General features: G+C 42.2%; 1 protein-coding gene across 1 annotated transcript in view; it reads left to right on the forward strand.

Annotated features, from left to right (window-relative positions):
* vps13b (vacuolar protein sorting 13 homolog B) overlaps positions 1-20083 on the forward strand; it is a 265484-nt gene that overhangs the window by 149428 nt on the left and 95973 nt on the right. Inside the window, exons 33-34 of the mRNA XM_079561422.1 lie at positions 407-533; positions 4055-4198. Of these exons, the coding sequence (XP_079417548.1) occupies positions 407-533; positions 4055-4198 (271 nt within the window). The remainder of the gene's footprint in view (positions 1-406; positions 534-4054; positions 4199-20083) is intronic.

Genomic DNA, 20083 nt, shown 5'->3' on the forward strand with positions numbered 1-20083 from the left:
CGGGGCATAACAATAGCTCAGCTGAGAACATTTTGTGGTTTTGACTTTGTTGTGTTGAATTGTCAGTCTCCGGGCAGATGGGACAAAGTCATGCAAAAGTTTTACAGCTTGTAACTATGACAACCTATAATAATAAAAATGCTTTGTTTCTTTTAATAACAAATAAAGCTCGGAAAGTTTTAGTCAGTAAATGTCCCCTGATGCTTTGAATGTTTTATCTATTCAATTTGCTTTCCGCAGTTGAGGTATGGCTTCAGTTACATGTTCTTAATTAAAAGTGTAAATCTCTCTGAATGGTTATGAATATGACTGGGACGTGTTTTTCCATAGTCAACTCCAGGGGAATTATTGCACTTGTAAAGAGGGGTTCTGCATTCATTTTTATGTAGTGTTTTCTCTGTTTTAGCATTAGGAGACACCAGGAGCGACGGGCCATCCTGACACCCATCCTCACTGACTTCTCTGTGAGGGTGACCGCTGCTCCCGCCATAATCTTCAGCAAGAATCTCTCCCCTGATAGCCCCCAAACAGAGGTCAGTGAAACAGACACACCTGGTATAAATTCAGCCGAAATGTTTTTACTCTCACATTTTGAGACAAGGAACTTATTGCAACCATTACACAGATTTAATTTATGTATAATCATAATGTCTTAATGGTTTTGATATCACTTCAGTATTAGAGTACTGGCTCTCAAGAGAGGCCTTTTTACACAAATTACAACAAAATGACTTGAGCCAGAAGTAGAGCAGGAGTAAACAATCAGAAACCCTATGCTAGATCCAAACCACGATGATTCTACTGTAAATTTAAGATTCCTTCACACCATAAGAACAAACCTATGCACGCCACCATTGGCCCTGCAAGACAGCCCTTCCTACTTTGAGTTTGAAAACAGTAGATACTTACCGGTGTTGAGCCATTGAAAGGCTTAATACAGATGGACCATACAAGCTGCTCTGATTGGCTACTTGACCTGTCAATCAATCAGGCACTTGAAGCTAGGGTAGACGTTCGTGACTATACACTTTTGTATGTAGTAGGAGTGTGTAGTCTTGGCCAGGCAAACCAATGGGACCCATGCCACAGTGTCCAGTTCTCGGTCTGCCTTGTGCTTAATATCTCAAGCCTTTTGACTTTGGCCTTTTGGTGCAACTATTACATTCTTTCACAGTGGTTATTATTGCAATAACATAATAGCTATGACAAAATTAAAATTTTAATATCAATCCTTAGGCATTCGAGAAAACAAATCTGTAGCGAAACCTCATGCGGAAAGTCACAAAGAGGTTACAAATGGTATTCCCAATCCACCTTGTTAACATCCAATGCCCTTTGACCATAACCTGTTGCAGCCATTCACTTGTTGTATAAAAATCTGTTATTGGTTATGTGAAACGTCAAACGCGGTTAAAATTTTGTCTTAACATACAGTAACTTGCTCATTATCGGGAGCCTACAGTGGGTGCACCGTGTAATGGAGGCTTTTGACCCTCCAAGTCCAAGCCTTTTTTGCTTATACAGCTGATGTTTTCTGGCCCGGCGCGCTGAAACTTCCTGCCTCTTTGATGCCGCCTCTGTCCACGCTAACGTGCCCCCTGACAATGTGTAACAGCTAATCCATAGTTCACACACGCAGGCACGCACGCAGGACAACATGCAAAACATTTAATGATGTTTTTGGATGTCTCTATTCCTTATTAAATTGATTTATAGGGGCACTGCCTCGTCCAATGTATATGTATTGTGGAGATGTACTGAAGCAGCTGTCTTAAGATGTTTATTCCAATGAGTTACAGAGCGCTGTAAAGTTTTATTGACCCTGTCACATAGTGTGTAACTGTTATTGTAGCCTTATGATATCATGACCTTGTGACTTTAAAGTATTTATATTACAGCTGCACTTTGACAAATAGTTCTAATGGTCAATATAAATTGTAATATACTGTATGACTGTTTTGAAATTCTTCTTCCTCAAATCAAGTGCAACATTCTGAGCTGTTCAAGTCGGCAATTCTTAAAGGGGCTAGACACAAGTTAGCCATTTTATACTCACTACTGCCACCTCAGGTCATATGTGTAACTGCAACTTCTATATTAAGCTCGTGCATGACGGCAATTCGGACCCGAAGTAACACTGTTTTTACTGATAGTGCAGGATTTTAGAGGCAGTTGTGGTGAAAAGGTCTGGGCTCATTCTACACAATAGGACATTGTTGGAACATGTGGGGGGGGGGGGGGGGGGGGGGGAATACTTAATTTTAACATTTTTAAACTCCGTATAGTCCCTTTACCTAATTTTAGAATATATGTGATTGTATTATAAATATAATCTGGGTGACACTTTAGATTACAGCCCGCACGTTCCATGTGTAGATACAGGGACAGTAATTGCACAGATATAAGTACAGGTAAACATTAAAGTGTAATGTTTACAAAGAGTAATAAAGGTGAACAACATGTCAGTGTGTGTAACAATGGGGTGCAAGACGTAACAAAGGTGTACATACAGTTGCGTCTCACTTTAGATTACAGCCCGCGTAGAGTTATGCATTACAGGGATTCCAAGGGTCATTAAAAAGCATTAAATTGTGCCAAAATCGAGGCCTTAAATGTTCATTAACATTCAATTAGATTCAAACTGGCATTCAATCTAAATTTCTCTAAAAACTGTGGCAATACTCAACATTTTTTAACGTTTAAGTCCATTGAAAGTACGAAAACTATGGGCTAAAACATATTCAGCTGCAGTTTTAGCTGAAATTTATATTTTTGCGTTTCCCGTTTTGTCCAATTTTTCAAATCTTAAGAAATGAAATATGCGCCGTGCACTTAAATGTGTAATTACTTTCTTGTTCCCTGTACATACACATGTGAGGGGCTGTGAAATGAATGTTACCAAAGCCGTTTAACCTGTTAATGCTTCTAGACTTGATTAAAATGAATTTACCCTGAATTTTGATTATTAAACATGCATTTTTAAATCATGATCACAACTCTTTCAGGAACGTATTTTTCCAAAAAAATTGCAGATCAAGACTCCAGACTTAAAGCAATCCCTCAAACATAATGTCATTTTGTTTACCACAATAAATACAGTACCTAACTCTCATAGCATTTTTATCTAGTCTTTGTTCATTTCATAAAGCCACATATCTTTTCTTAACCAAACCTGTATTCAGGCCATGATTAAATTATACTTTCAGTCCCCTCAAACCTGCCTCTCACCTATTGTTGAAGGCCACATGAGACAGAGCTCAAATCTAAACCACATTTTAGTGTAATTTCTGTTTTTCAAAGAGTAATTTTCTCCATGACAGGGTTCCTTTCAGTAGTGGTCGCTCTGTGAGAACCAGTTATGGGTCCGACCGAAGTGTGTCTGTGTTTGAACCTGATCTGTGGGTGGGACCCGGGAGAGGACAGAGGGAAGAGGAACAAGCGAGTTCAAAAAGGCAGCCCTCCTCGACGCCAAAACGACAGACTGTAAAGCGTCGCATTGTGTACAAATTTGCTGCGGACACAATTTACAGAGCAACTACAGCATCATGGGAGTTTGAGTCCGGACTGATTGTAGATCGAATGTTCCATCCTCCCGTTCAAGATTGTCCTATAACCTTATGACTTTTGTTTGAATAGAGTCCATGAATAGAAAATGTGTATGTACAACAGGCAAAGGAAATGTGACTATTGCTTACTCTCCATAGTCTTTCTTAGTGGTGATCATTTGCATCTGTAGCCTCAAGTTTTCTGAAATCTAAATGCTAAAGCAATATAAAAAAATTCTTATATCAAAGGTGGCAGTGATCTAATTCTATCATATCAATTTTAACTAACTTTAAACCCAAGAAAAATCACTTAACTTATGTCTTTGAGCTGAAGAGTCGAGGCCTACGTTTGACTCCCTCTGTGGGAGGAACCTTGGAGAGGACAGTGTGACAGGGGAACACCAATTTAATAGAAGCAGAAAGCCTGAATAAGTCTCCAGTTAATATACTGTGTGCTTCTGGCCCCCCTCCTCGTGTGCTTGACCCCGCTGTGCTCTCTGTCTCTGTAGGAGGTGGTGGTGTGTGGCCACTCTCTGGAGGTGAACCTGACCAGCAGCCTGGATTTCTTCCTCAGTGTGGCCCAGGTGCAGCTCCTTCAGCAGCTCCTCCGGGACAACGTGGTAGGGGTGGAGACCGGCAAGAGCGGAGCTCAGGTACATGTAACACCAAGAGTCCTTACAATAAGATAAGGAAAAATTTGCTTTTCTCTATAACGGGGCTGTCCAAACTGCGGCCCTTTAGTTTTAGCCGTGTCCCAGGCTGAATTGACCTTTCACAAAAGCCCTGCCCAAATGTTGGCTAGCTCCATCAAGAAGTGGGTAGAACACATGTCATAATGGGGGAGTAGTGCGTGTTAGGGACTATTTTTGGTGCAACACCAGCGCAGTATCCTCCAGATCGATGGTTGAATTGGGTTTCAATGTGCAGTGGAGGAATATATTTGAAATATGCAACAAAGGGGACACCGCAACTATTGTTGCTAAATAACCAGTCACCTGATTTTGTTTTTTGTCTAGAAGGGGGAAGGCCACTTTCTATGCAAGGAGATAGTCTGGTTTGCTATTACTGTATGATTGGACAATGGCCATTTTGGGGACGGGTTTTGCGAAAGGTCAATTTTCCCAAATTACAATACATCTAAGAAAAACAAATTAACCCCCCCAATAAAACTCATAGTATCACATAGTGTTGCAGTACTTAAAATGTGCACACAATTAATGAATACATTTCAATATTGTGAATAAATGTACTATGGCAGAAAAAAACACAGCAAAACCTTGGTTTGATGCATAATTTTGAATGATTTAATGACAAATTGAGCAGCCAAATTTGACTTATTACTTACTAATTATGAGACAAAAACAGGTCCTCATGATTGATTGTGGTCCTCTAATCCATATATATTTTTTCAGTAGTCAAAAAAATGCCTGCTCTATGACTGAGGCAGATATTGCTCGAATGAGATAGCATGTTGAAATGTTGATGTAGAGAATGCTCCAGTAAATGCTTAAATGTAATGCATTAGACAACGCTATAGCGTTTAACAAAAGCCCAAATAGAGCTACATATGTTATGCCCTTTATATACAGTAAGTACTGCTCTCTCTCCACAGTATTAGGTGCTGCTGTACTTGTCATGTAACACTGTGTTCACATACACCACAAGTTCAGAGGTTCACAAACATGCTTTTCCAATTTCACCATTGGACTTTGTAATTGCATTTAAAATTACATCATATTACAGCCATAAAGCCTGACCCTAAGATATTTTCACGCCAGTGTGATTAATCTTTTGTACAAGTTGACACACTTCCAAACTCTTGACGTGCATCCATTTTCAAATCATTCCTCAAATCCGTGCCAACTTTGTTCACAAATCCATTTCAGACGTCTTGCCCGTAACCCTCGCCCTTCATGTTTTTTGGGTGAAACGAACACATTTCAAATATTTACTCGCTCGGAGTGAGGCAGTCCTCTAATGTGGCCCTAGTTTACAGCCCTGTACTCAGCTGCAGCTTTTAGAAACCTTCCTATTGTTTACTGGACAGGGAGCTCCCAGGCGCCATTTGCCCCGTCTGACCGCTTAATAAAGCCTCCTAATGGAACACAATATAAAAATATTTACCAGCTGTGCTGAGGATGGGGCTGTAGTGCAGGCAGAGAGGACAGAGGGGGAACCGTGTGGGGGAATTGGATACAATTCTGTGAGCTGAGAGATTTTACTGTTATCTCCTGTCCGCCTGTTTTACAGTGCGACGTGTGCTCCAATGTGCGGCGACTGCTTCATATGAGTCACATCCTGTAGGCTTCTGTAACGGGGTGCAGGGTATTTACAAATTACTGATTCGATTTTACAGATTAGGGAAATTTGACTGCTCAACTCGGCTCTACAAGAGCTCTACATAACTTTAGAATGTCTTGTAATTAAACTTAAATGTAAAACGTTCCATCAGGGTTTGTTCACACAACTCAACAAATCTCTAAACCATTTAAAATAATTATGTGAACACCTTTAATCCTCAGAATTTGGTTTGCCTTTGCTGTAGCCTCACTGCGTTAACATTTATATTTGTATCTCAAATGTTATGTTGCAATACCATGTCCAGTGAGGTTTTTCATTGCTCATTATAGGCAGCAATAATCATTAACTTTTTCCTGTAGGATGCTAATAGGCCTATAATGTTTAATCAAAAATGTTCCCTTTCTATTTGGAAACCACAGATTTTGATGGACACAGGTAATGCGCCTTAACGTCGGACAGTGCTTGTTTTGTGAGGTGTGTTTGCGTAACTCCATAGAAACATATGAGAGGAAGCTGCTGGTGTCAGGTTCAGCTTGCTCCTTTATTTATCCATTTATGTTGTTATTTATCCAGTCAGTCAGCGGGTCCGAGAGGGAGCGAGGTGCCGGCCGTGCATATGGTCTTGATTTGGGGTGATCTCGGAGCGGTCACCCCTGACTTGTAATGATTCATGGCTTGATTCTGTTAAAGGGCAGGAGGAGGCTGCCGTGGGTTCACGCAGGTTCAAAGCTGCTATTCTGGGAGGTCTCTTCTGAGCATTAGCCTCAAAATAATAAAACATCCGATCCCGTTATGCTGTACACCATTAGAAAGGTATATTCGAATTGGTGTTTGTTTTACCATATTTCATGTCCGTACTTCATTTATTTTTTAAGTTGAAAGAAACCTCGGAATGGGAATTTCTCATGGGCACCTTGACAGTAGCTGCGGTGAAGTGCATGCTCTTTTTCCTTTATCCATCTTTGCCATTTTATCCACAGCTTGGAAACATGGTCTCTCCCTCCTGGAATGCACATGTTGTGTTATTACTGCCTCCTGCCGAATTAAGTGAAATTGAAATTACCCACAGGTCCAGGGTGATGTAATGCGCGGGTCGGCAGTGCTCTGTTGAGAAATGAGGAATAGATGCTTGGGAAAATCCTGCTGTGTGCTCTTTTTAATATAACTCTCTGGTCACAGTTGTTAGGAGCCCTGATATTTTATTGCACCGTATTAATATCTATTGCAATATATCCCCTTCTTTATTGGGCTTTTTAGGGGTGCCATTAGAGAGCATAACATATCATTAACACTGGGTCAGTCTGTGTGTCTTCACCGACTTGAATGGATATAACATTTGTGTCTGTGAAACTATTTGTACCTTCGTCGGTCTCGGTGTCGTCGCTCTCCTGGCGTCTCTGCCCGTCCAGCTGCCTGTCCTAGACCTCCAGTGGGCAGGGAAGCGCTTCCAACCCTATTCAACAAGCTGGAGGGCCCTCTAGTGGTGGCCTTGACTACTGCGTTGTGTGATTGCATGCATTTGGAGAGAGCGTGGCTGGCTGCTTCTCCTCACTCACTGAGCTTTCTGCCAGCCGGCTGTCGACCCCCCGCTATCACATTAGACACAGCACAATCAAACGATAGCTGCAGTATTTGCACCAACAGTGTTTGGATTATGAGGTTGGATCAGGTGGAGAGACTAAGCGCTGCTTTGGGTCAGCTTGGAATACAACCTCCCCCTGCTAACAAGTAACAAATAATCAACATAATAGCTGCAATGACTTTTGAAATTTGGAAAAGAATGCCCTCTTTTTGTGCAACCTTATGTTTTTAATGATATTTATACTTTTTGACAGTTCTGTTTGGTCTTACTTTAAACAACCTGCTCAGACCTCAAGAACAAGGCTTGGCTCCGAAGCATCTGGTACAAGTGGGATTGTTTCTGTTCAATAAAGGATTTGTGTCCCCCGCAAGACTTTAATTTAAACACTGCTCCCCATTCGCTTTGTCTCGCGTCCAAATCCGTAGCTTTTCGTGTTCTTTCTTTTGTGTTTGTCCCGAACAGATTCTCCACAATTCTCAGTACTGATTTCAAACAGTTCCCATTGCCCGTCGTCCCAGCTGTGTTTTATTGCCCGGGTTAATGAATTTGTTTTGTTGGGACTTTTAGGTTCCCTGGCAGTGCGGAGACGAGCGAGGCGCGTGGGCAATCTGCAACGGTCGCATGATATTTTATTCCAGGCATCTCCACTCCTTTTGATAGCATAGATATTCATACCCATGTAGTATAGGTAGACATACATTTAAGACAATAAAACGAGATTCACAACTAGTCGGCTTCTGTAAGAATATATTTTTGCGGAGACTTTGGTGCTGTTTGGTTTAAACGACAACTACAGCTGCTGTCCTTTTTCAACATATTTTCTTCAGTATGTTTATTAATACAGATTTGTCATACCATTTATAGTTTGGCTTGTTTAGAAGCTATTATGGAGAGAATTCCACAATCACAGTCTCCTCTAAACACTGTAATGAGCCAGGCATTATAGATGTTGCCCATAGTAGTTTTCTCGTCATAGACTTTCAAACGCAGTGATTTGCTGCTCTACAAATCACTGCATTATTTCCGTGTTTGTCACAGCATTAGCCATGGCCGCTCGCAGTTTGACTCCACGCCTGTGTCTTTTCTATTGATGTTAATGATGACAAAACGGCGCTGGGCAAAGATCAGGCAGCTTTCGGCAGCGGGGCGTCTTAACCAGAGGGGGACCTATGAATAGACGATAGAGCAGCTCCTGGGACTTAATCTCAGTGCTCTGTCATCAGCGGTGTCACCCAGCCAGGCCACACAGCATACTCACGTTTGGATGCCCTCACGCACCAGCACCCGGCCCCACACATTCCCAGGATCGCACTGCACCCGGGACTTTACTCGCAGGCCGGGCTGTAATGCTTGCTTTATGACCCGACAGCTGAGCCGCCATTGTGTGCTGATTTCAACGTGTCAATTTGGTTATGACGTTCATGCTGTTCCATCAGGAGGTGTGCGTTTTTATGATGATGTCGTCTCCAGACTTGACCTTTTCCCTTATGCTTACGACTCTGCCATGTTTGGTCGTCATAATAAAATTCAAATGACAAGGTTATTTGAGTAGAAAGCATCCCTATATAGCTGCTTCTTAGTATTTTAGTCATGTCCCTCTAAACTGGCAAAGCACTGGAATCATGTCTAGTTTAAAATAGCTACATGTTGGTACGCACCCCTATCTCTGCCCACACATGAAGGCAAGCCCGGGTCACCCATGTGCCTTTACCACAGCAGCGCACAGGAAAATACCCTCTGGTGAAAGGGAAGTCCCGGCCCGCTCTATCCTCCACCTCCTCCGCCTCATCTTGGGACGATTACACGCTTGGGAAACCGGGCTCTAGACTTCCTCCCGCACTCAAGGAAAATTTGCATATGCACGCCTGCGCCAAGTTCATGAGCCATGTTTAAAGTTATCAACGTCTGTAGATGCCGCTGTTTTGTTGACTTAACCGTTTGTATCTCCCACCACAATTTGTTCCCGTTTTATCAGTTTCTTGTATATTCCGTGATTTTGATGACCCCTTATTTTCCTTTACGACTTCGCATGGAAAAATGTCCTGCTCTTCCAGCGCTGGATAGTCCGGCAGTTTCGCTGGCTGAGAACGGGCAGACGTCCTTATTTTGATGCAGATAGACTTTGACAGAGTGAAGATTATGATATTACAACATTATTACATCTGCGCAGTCTTTAGCGCCCGGATAGAGGACATCCCAGGCCCCTCTCTTTGCTTTCCCCTCATCTAAACTTGGCCTAATGCAGGACTTGGAAAAAGCAGTTAATGTTGCCAGCCAAGTCGAACCACTGTGAGAAGTGAATTTACAGTAGGCACGAAAACGCAGGGCCGGTAGCAGTTTTTGGTTTGTCAGTGGGTTTGGACAGCAGCGTGGAGTTATTAGTGGGGAGGACTCTGTGTTTTACTGATGCTTGTTTTTGAAGCACATCATCCTCTCAACCACACTCGCATACAGCGCACAGCGGTTTTTTCGACGCTGGATGTTTGAAATGGCATATTGGAAAGCAGGAAGAAATTGGACTGCTGGAAAACAAAATGATATGGTAAACATTTTATCTATCTCCCTAAGAATAAAGTCTGTAATGTAGTGTGAACCTTTGAGATGAAGAAACTGCTTAACTATGTCACTTTATCTTGATTATCTTGGTTAACTTGAGTACTGTAAACTTGACCATTGAACTACTAGAAAGACAAAATGCAGAAAACTCACTTCGTCATTGGTTTCAAAAAGTGAATAGTGTACATTACAGTGCAAGATCATTCCGAACACAGTTTAGTTGTCAAATGAAAACCATTAGCATGGACACAACCTTTGCCTGTGGGAGCATGGAAGCTCTATGACCCTTTGTGCTTCTACGTAAACCAGTTTTGCTAATTCCAGCAGGAGTCTTAGCCACACGTCAAAATCGGACCATGGCTTATCTGCGGCGCGGTGTTGTTGACAAGCTTGGCCCGATGAGGAACCTGCGCCTTGACTCCACTTTTTGTCTGTGTACATTTCAAATAAACCATCTCCTCGGCGCTCCCTCTCGGCGCTGAGTGTTTCATATCGTCTCGTAGCTGTTGAGCCTGAGAATCCCCGTCAAGCGTCTCAACCTGCGCTCTTTCAGGACCGCGGGGTGTCAGAGGAGCTTTTCATGATTTCCCATCAGCCAACAGAAATAAGGAGACATCAAATGAGAGATAGTCCAGAGCAGATGTACTCGAGGTGAAGACAGCGGCTGAGAAGAGATGGCTGTATGACAGAGAATGCACGGGAGAGCAGTGAGCCAGGGATCCACACAGATGAGAAGTGACAGTGAGAGAAGTCCAGCTTGGATGTACTTTTTTGCTTTCGTCAGGGGTCCAAAGTATTAGGCTATAAAAGTGGGAATGGGGTTTGCTCTTAACTACTCAGCTTCGTGATTAACCTTCTCTCTGGGCTGAATCCTCTTTAGCTCAACCTTTACCCATCCGACCTAGCTCTATTTTCTTTCGCCCCGTTTCTGCTGTTAGCAATAATAAATAAAGCTCCATCTCCTTTTCCCATTTTGGCTACATTAGATCTGTTAAGTAAGCCTCGTTGTCTCGGTTTATCTAAAACATACATATTTTTGTAACCGGCGTTCATCTCTCTGCCCTTCTCTTGTTATGAAATGGTATCTTTTTTCCTTTTTTAGCCCGTGTCTCGCTGACCCTCCTATGTGAACCAACTGCTAATTGACAGCCAGTCATAACAACTCACCTTCCCTGTCCTGGCCTACAACACACCCCACTCGGAAAGCATAACCGTGGCACATTCTTTTCAATTGGCCCCTTTTGGAAACCCGATCCCCCTCCAGATCAGTAGCAGCTGAATTTGCTCCCCTCCTCAATCGGTTTTGGCGAAATTGGCGTGAAAACTTGAGATAAAAATCGCAAGCATAGGAATTCTATTAAGAGCCGAGAAACAAATGGTGCCATTGACCAGAGGCAGTGCCCGGGCCCCCACCTTGAACCCGCGTATCGAGTGTCAGATTCAGGTGAGGAGGACTCGGGAGTGCCTTAAGAGGACCAGAGGGTCACGCACCCACGGGGCTAGTAAAAGCAGGGCACGCCAGGCCAACTACTACATAGACTTTGTTGAGAGAGAAAGCCCAGAATCTCTGGTCTGAAGAAGTGAAAAGAGGAAGCAGACTGCCTCACACCTGAATAAGCACGTTCCCACCTACACAAACAGGTGAGCGGCAGTATTGGGTTTACTCTTTGTAACCTGGACAGGGCAGGGTGTGAAGTTCTGGATCATAGACAGTGCAAATATTGTACCCAGGGGCTAATGGGAGTTCTCAAACAGAAGTGGGGCCTGGCTCCTTAAACTTGGACTGAGAAAACACCACTCTTTCTTCAAGAGCTTGTTAAGTGAACTAAGAATTTCCCTCTTACTGTATACAGCACAAGTCTTAGTATTTATATTTAGCATTTATTTTGGAATACTTTTTGAATTAAACATGCCATCAATTGTGACTTTGCTGGATGAGGAAAACGACATACTAAATGCTTTATCTAAAAATCAAGTTATTGTGCGTCTTATTCAATACATACAGCGCTGTTTTTATTGCATTAGATAAAACCCTTTCATTACGATGAGTACATACTGAAAAAGCCTCTTTAAGCATTGCAGTATGTTTGTCAGATTTTTGCTTTCGGCGAGTACTTGCCCCTGAAATCTGACCGAGCTTTTTGTCCCAGATGACGCCAAGGCGGCGATAGATATTCACAAATAGGTGCCATGAATCCACTCGGGGCCTAATGCATTATAGAGGCTCAGATGGTTTGTATAATCAAGGGCTGCTCTTGAACGTATGTGCCACCTGTTTCGGTTTTCCATTCTGGAGCCGATCCAGAGGTTTTAGATATTAAGCGATGAATCATGTTAAAACACTTCTCATGCTCCAGCAGTTGGACGCATCTTCAGCTAAAATCAATTTCTGATAATCCCGTTGTACCTCGGGCCAGAACGAAACCTTTAAAAAAAAATGTGCGTGATGATGTGTGTGCCTTTTGGAGTTAAGAGCACTACAGGTGTTCCTCCTTTGTTAAGCTGCTTCTGAATCCCCGCTCTGCAAGCCAGCAATCACGTTCTTGACACCTGACATTGTTTTTCATGTTAAATGTCCTCTACATCCTTTTCTGGCAAGTGTCCAGCAAATACCGAAAGATCACGTCTGACCCTTTTGTACTATCTAATCTTGGCAAGGCTTTGTGTAGCTTTATCCGTTTAGTCCCCTCTAACCAAGCCTCCAAAACAAGCCAGATCATGGGACGGGGGGTAGTTGCATCACGCTCCTTTGAGGACTGAACATGCAGCACTCAGACATGGGAACACGTCCAGAGAGAAATTAAAGGAAGATTACACCAATTCTCTTGTTATTGTAAATAGACTTGGAGCCAGGATTGTTCACAGCTTCACAATGCTTTTTAAACCTGTTCTGTATGTGTTTTTCTTTTACTCTGTGGATGTTAAACCAAGTGTTTCTCTTCACTTATACACTGTGCTTGCTCCGTATCAGCAGTGAAGTGAGTGGTCTGTCTCTGGAGCCTGGGCTGATCACGGCCGCATCACTCACACTCCAACTCACGGACCACCGCAGCTGAATAATCTCTCCAGCCTTTCTGTTGGATTTAACGCAACTATTTACGCTGCTGTACATTATTTATTCATTTACAAATTCAAAGACTCATCGGACCTAGTGTGATTGTTCGAAGGCCATATCCTTGCTATACAGACGTTTATTTACTAGAAAGAAAAATGCACTCTTTGATAAACTGCGAGACAAAAAAGGAAAAAGATCAGCACAATTTTTATTACTTGCACTGAAAGACTGATGTTTCAGGAATCAAATCAGCCCATCATCGGACGGACATGTTTGATGAAGGGCTGATTTGACGCCCGAAACGTCACTCAGTCATAAAAGGAGCATACAAGCTATGCGGATCTTTTTCTGTGTTCTGAATCTCAGCATGCAAGGTAAAACAAAGCATGCTTACTTGTTTAAAATGTGCAAGAGGCATGCTACATCCAGTAATGAGCAGTGATTTCCATTAAGTCATGAAGCTCGGGGCCATCTAAGTGCTATTTCCGACTGCCATTAGCCATCGAGGAAGACATTGACCGTACCTGCTCTCGTACAAATTGTTCTACACTGCAGTCATTGTTCCGAATCCCAGACAGCGACAGTAGCTCCAGAGACAAACATTTTCAGGCCTCACTGTTACCACCAGCCCATCTCACACAGAGCCTCCTGGCACGTCTAAACACTACAAATTGGATTAGACCATTACCCCCATGCGCATTCCCTTAACTGTATTGGGACGGTGACAGCTAATGAGAGCCAGTTGTTTACATCTTCATTCTCTTGGAAAAATGCAGAAAAAGGAGACGCGTGGAGACGAGCAGACAAAGAAACGCAGGCCTGGTGATACTAAACTAGGATTATACTGGCCAGAGTCGGTGCAATTAGCGCAGACCCCAGGGTGCTTCTGTCTTTCATTCACTAAATGTCAGCCATGTCTTATAATTGCACCTTTTCCACATCTGGCCTTCATCTTCCTGTCTTCGACGTCAACAAGTGCTCTGAGATATTAGCCGCTTGTATGTCCACTGTTGCGGAGGAGCAGTTGACAACACATCATAGTTTTGCACTGTACAATCGCCAATCACCCATTTGTTCTGGTTTAACATCTAGCGTTTTCAACTCATACATGTTTACTTAAAAGCTTATATTTTGTTTAGCTATTTTTTTTAATTTGGTGATAAAAGTCCATTTGAGCACAGCCAAACGCATAATGTTTGGAAAGAGTGTGCATCATTCTTGAAAACGTGCGTCACGACTCCAAAGGCTCTTTGTTTTCACTAACAAAGGCACGGTGTTAATCCAGAAATTGTCTCTTGGCGTCTTTGAACATTTCCTGTGCTAAAAACAAAAACTGCATCACTTTGGTTATACAAACAGTGCGTGTTATTGTAGTGATATGGCCTAATCCCTGTGTCCTCACCATCACCCCTAACCCCACCGTTGAGTTTTATCGGAGCGTCTGAATCAGGAGTTTGGTTTGAGAGTGGTGGATCCGTGGAAGAAATATGTCTCCTGTCGGGGAAGAGGGTGCGGTCTGAGGCTTCATGAATGGATCTTGATTGCCACATATTGGGCTCAGGGCACAGTGGGTTTGGCGAAGTCGTCAGCCTGGTTTTATTCTGCATAGTTCCTAGTTCTAACTCCTGAAGTATATACCCAGAGCAATCAATAATTCCCCAATATTATATGTACTTTTACTAATGACTCAATTAGGATAACATCTGCCACCGCGCTTAGTGGAAAGAAATAGTACAAGTTCAACTCGCCTTGTTCTAGATCTGAATCTGAATAACAATCTTACACCCAAGTAGTGCAGTGAAAATATTCCGAGCGATCACGCAAGGAAATGCTGCTCATAATTTGAATCACAGAAAATAGGAAAGTATGCGGAGTTCACACCCAACACTCGTTTTTACATCCAAATACGTACAGCACCGCATTGCTGATCTACAACATTACACTTCAAATGATTTCACATGTTGCTAAATCTTCCTTTTTACTTACACGACTTTATGACATCAATTAATCATTTGCACTTTTGGCTGCACAAAGCTGAAATAGTACACAATAACAAACACTACACAGAATACTTTTCTTTGAGTCTTTTGTTTGTACAGCTCTCCAGAAGGACCAAATGCCGAAAATCGCATTAGTATTTCTTTAAGCTTTGTTTTAAACAGCAGGGCGTATCTGTGTTCAATTTGCAGTGAGTATTTGTAAGCAAAGTGATGTCGTGTGCGGGCGTTGAGAGAAGCCATTTTAAAGCAGATTTTTCTTTTTTCGACCACTGGGTCCCAGAGGCAGCAGAAGGCTGGAGTCCCTCACATGGACAACATTAGCTCGCTCTTTTCACATTATGCCTTTTCATTCTCAGCCATTATCATTTGCATCTTTTGTTTACAAGCCAGGGCTTTCCCGAACCATAAACCAGCTGCAAAGTGATGAACGCCATTGTCCTCTTGATGGTGAATCCATATGACTTTCATGTGTCTGTTTTTATCTACGTATTTTCTCTTAAGGGTTGGTCTCTTCAAATCCCCTCTCCTTGATTTCCCTTCCTTAATCTACATTTAATAAACCTGTCGATTTTGGATCAGCCATCTTCCCACTGACCCACTGCTTCAGGAATGTCAACACTCCGAAATCCGAGCCATCACCTGGATGTTTGCTTTTCCCTGGTTTACATGGAATTAGGAAAACCCTGCACCTACTGTCGCGCCAGGAAAAATGAATGATTTATTGGTAACTCCGTTCACTTTGAAAGAGGGGAGAGACTTTGACTTTGAGCTTCACATGAGAGAAAAGTGTGTAGAGCAGTTATTCGCAAAAGGTGAAGGTGACCCAAGTCAAAGGTTGACCATTGTATGGTTTTCATTGGTTTATATCTTCCTATGTACGTGAACTACTGTAAATGCCTATGATAGGTTGGTGAAGTAAATTTTGCCAGAATAAATGAAGAGACAATCAGGCTTATAACTGCTCTATGTTTTTACTTCAGACTTGGAAACAATTGGTCTATTGAAAAGGAAAAAGGCACAATTTTTGTCCTTTATGAGGTTGTTTTTGATCAAATTAGGAGACGCTATAAAACTTGGTCAGACGAGTTGAAGAGTGGAGTGAAGCTTGGAGCTCCCTGCAGCTACTGATGCTGTGGAGAGCATATTAAACTGGCCCCACTCAGAGCCTTGTGTGTTTTAAAGTACAGTTGACATTCTCCGAAGCACTCTGCCTCCATTTGCCGAGCGCCAGGTCACGACCTTCCCCTGCTCCTTTGTTGTGGTTCAGTTAAAGTGCATAGCAGGTTGCCTTTGTTATTGAAACAAAGTTCAGTGTATTAAATGACTGCCTTTGATGCCCCATTTTTGCTTTGTGACTGCAGTTACAGCCACAAAGACTAGTGACTTCATATTATAAATGTCTTCCCCCCTCTGTTTGCCACAAGAAAATAAAAGCCTTTTTATGGCATTTGGTTAAGTATTAGTGTTATTATTTGGGATTAAGATGAGGAATTACAGCATTGATGTTTTCTTGCATGTGCACAAAAGCACAGAGTCCTGCTCTCAAGTTTATGGTTCTGGTAAACAATAGTGGGTAGCACAGCAGGGACATAACCTGTAAACTCTGATGGAGTCAAGATACAGAAGTTAATTTCCATGCAGGCATCCTGCAGCAAGTAGCCAAGTCAATGCTTTGTCAGAAAGATTTAGGATTATGACTTCCCGTGTAGTTCAATGGGGAATTCTACTGGGTTTATGAGACAAATCATGGGAAAACTGTGATAAACATGAAGCATATTAGATTATGAAATGTACCTCTGTCAGAGTCTGACCTGCGCCAAATCCATAATAACACGTTAAAAGAGAATAAACAACTACATTCATCATCCCGGTTATTAAAGTCAAAACAAAGTCTTCAATTATTTTTATTGGACAACCCGTCTTATAATAAGCCTCACACAACACTGTCCCCAAAGACGTGTCACCTACTCACTCCCCTCTGTTCCAATTACCAATGATGTCATTTCCTGTTCTGTCACAGCGCCCTCTCACTGTATACACTGCCCAATGTAACATTTACAAACTTTTCACTCTCAATAAGTTACGCCTTCTATGCTGTGGTTTCTCTTTCATGTTGGGCCGGTAGCCAAGATTGAAACCATTTTTACTGTCAATTTTCTTCTCAAGTCAGTATGACATATGCCCTCCGTGGACTACACCAGTTCTCCCCGCAGCCTGGTCTTCATAAAACGACTGGATGCACACTTCATTGAGTAAACCTGCTTATTAAATTGAGCTGTAATGCTGGTCACCTTTGTTTCTGGCTTCATATTTACAATATTCCTTCCTGTCAACTACCAAGGGCCTCCTCGTCATCTTAAACATCCACATGTTCCCTGATCTCTGAACCTCAATTGCAACCTACTTTTCAATCATCTGGAACCAATTGGCAGCGTCTGTGGGATGTTGTCATGTTGGACCAGCCGGCCAGCACTGTAAAACGGGTGGCATTTGGGTGAAGTGACATTTGCTTCCGCATATTAGCCCCATTTTGGCCAAGCTGTTTCTGAGTTGCACTGACAGAAATAAGGGGTCAAAAGGCATACAGATGCACTAAATTGTTACACACTTTTGGGATTAGGTTATACCAATTAACTAGTGCAAGGAGAATTTAAATGGTTAAGGAATTGGGCACACATGTTTGACTTATTTTCTGTGGTATTGCCAATTATATAATGAATGCTGTTTGACAGGATTTTAAAAATCGTTTCTATTCAGTATTGGCTTTGTGGCTTGCTCCGTGGAGCATTTACAGCATGAACTTGAGCATGATGGTATTGACAAACTATGGTCCACATATGTTATATGGGGATTATTATTCCTTTTCCAACAATGTCCTGCCTCTCGACGCCTCTTTGGGGATGACCTCATGATTGGCAGGACGAGGCGTTGGGTGTACAATAAACACACACTTTCAAGATCACAATCAACAAAGTCTAAGATTATACTGGGATCTGGAAGCTACGATTCACCCTGGCCATTATACAATCCACCATAATGATTGGAAAGAGACAGTTCAGCGGAGACTCAGTCTGGAGCTGCTCCTTGTGTTTTAATGCTGGATTTAAATGCTGAAAATGTCAGTGAGTAAAATAGTGTGCATCTGAATACTGAATGAATAATTAAACGTAAAGTATCTTTGAGTATCCAAAATATAAAACTGCTGCACTATTATTAAATATATTATCTCAGATCCAGTGCCTGGTAGTCCAGCGGAAAATGAATTATTGGGGTTGAAGGACCTTGTGTTTTCATCTGCAGTCTCTCAGTCAAAAGTGGCTCATGTCAATGCTGTCTTGCAAGGAAGCTGCACATTTCTATTATGTACTTGTTTTTTTAACAGAGCTTTAGTCAGAACTAAGCTAAGTATTACAGTAAGCAAGCCGTGTTCCTTTAAACTGGGCTAAGCTTAATCCTGGGAAATTCCTGTTCCTGTGTGGCTTATATGTTTGTGAATACTCTGATTACATCTGCTGATTCAAGCTTCATGAACAACTGTCTCTTCTCTCTTCATGCCCCTGATTGTGTTCCCTGTTATGCCATGTTCCACTTGTAAGCACATCTAAATATAGACTACACAATTTGCTTAGAGGGCAATCTCTTAGTAGTGGTGGTTACAGAGACGACGGGGTATTTGCTGTAATTGTAAATGCATGTGTATTCAAAGACGCACAAACGAGCGTACAGAGGATCTGGCCGTTCTTCTTTGGGCTCAGCTGCCGTTTGTGTCCCTTTTGTGTGGGATGCTCCTCTGCCTTTTGTTTAGATAAATACAGTCAAATGGATGTGGATGTGTTTTCGAGACATGGAGAGGGGAAAAGTGATTCAACAGTCCATAAACACATAGATAACAGAGAATGCTCACCTGATCTTACCAGACAAAACATGTGACATAGTATTTCCAAATTATAAAAAGGAAAGGAAAGAAAAACTCACTGAAGCCTTGAAGCCAGTGATGATTTGATGTATTGTAACTTGAAATCAATATTGACCACGTGTACTCTCATGGTTTACTCAAAGAGTTACTCGAGTTAATAAAATTCATTAGTATCCACCTCTGAAAACGGGCCAATACCAGGAGTGCTTAACACAACACACATGGAGACACAGGCTCTGGTCTCTCTCCCCTTTTCTCTCTCGACGCTTGGAAACTCTTACATTTCTGTCGAAAAGAAAGAAGTGCACACATCCTGTCCTCATTAGACTAGAGAACAGAGAGGGATCTGGCAAATGCAGATCCTATGGAAGCTCCCTCCGCATTTAGGCCCGACCCAAGAGAACTGAACAGGCATGCCGCTGCGTTTTATATGACTCTTGTTCTTAGCCTTTGATGACACTGTTTAGAATAGGAAATATCTAATAAGTCAAGTATTCTGTGTAATGTGCTGCCAGTGGCTTTAGTATCCGCCTGGAGGTCCTGAAACACTATCGGCACCGCAGCAATAATATACAGTTAAAATCCGAGCACGCGGGAGCAATGTAAAGAGGGGAAGGGGCAGCCGAACGAAAACGCTGTAATAGCAACCATCTGTAGAATGAGGTGTGTGTGTTTGTGTGTGTGCGTGTAGGACAGTGGTGCTGGGGGAGGCCGGACAGGACACCTTGAGCGTGAAATGGTTAATCCTAGCTTTAATGAATAATTAGGGTTCTTCTATTTTTATAACATTTGCCTGATCTTTTTAATCAAGAATCATTCTGTGCAGATATAGTCTTATGCCGACCTGCAGCTCTGTTACACTGTTCCACTTCATTAGGGATGGATAGAGATCTGGTATGTGATGTCATAACTGTCCATTTTGACCAGTGGACATTCATCTCATTCACACAACTATGTACTTGATTTTTTGACTAATGTTACATCACAATATTCAGTTTAGCGCAGTGATCACCTAATAGTTTGGTCAGCAGTAACAGCCAGTTGGTCTTTTTTTTTTTAGCTTATGCTCACATTGTATCTTTAGGCAAGAGCCAGTTCATTTATAGTAATTGAGCCCGTGTTCACCAA

Source organism: Gobius niger, assembly GCF_951799975.1.
Source record: "Gobius niger genome assembly, chromosome: 8".
Classification (NCBI taxonomy): Eukaryota; Metazoa; Chordata; class Actinopteri; order Gobiiformes; family Gobiidae; genus Gobius; species Gobius niger.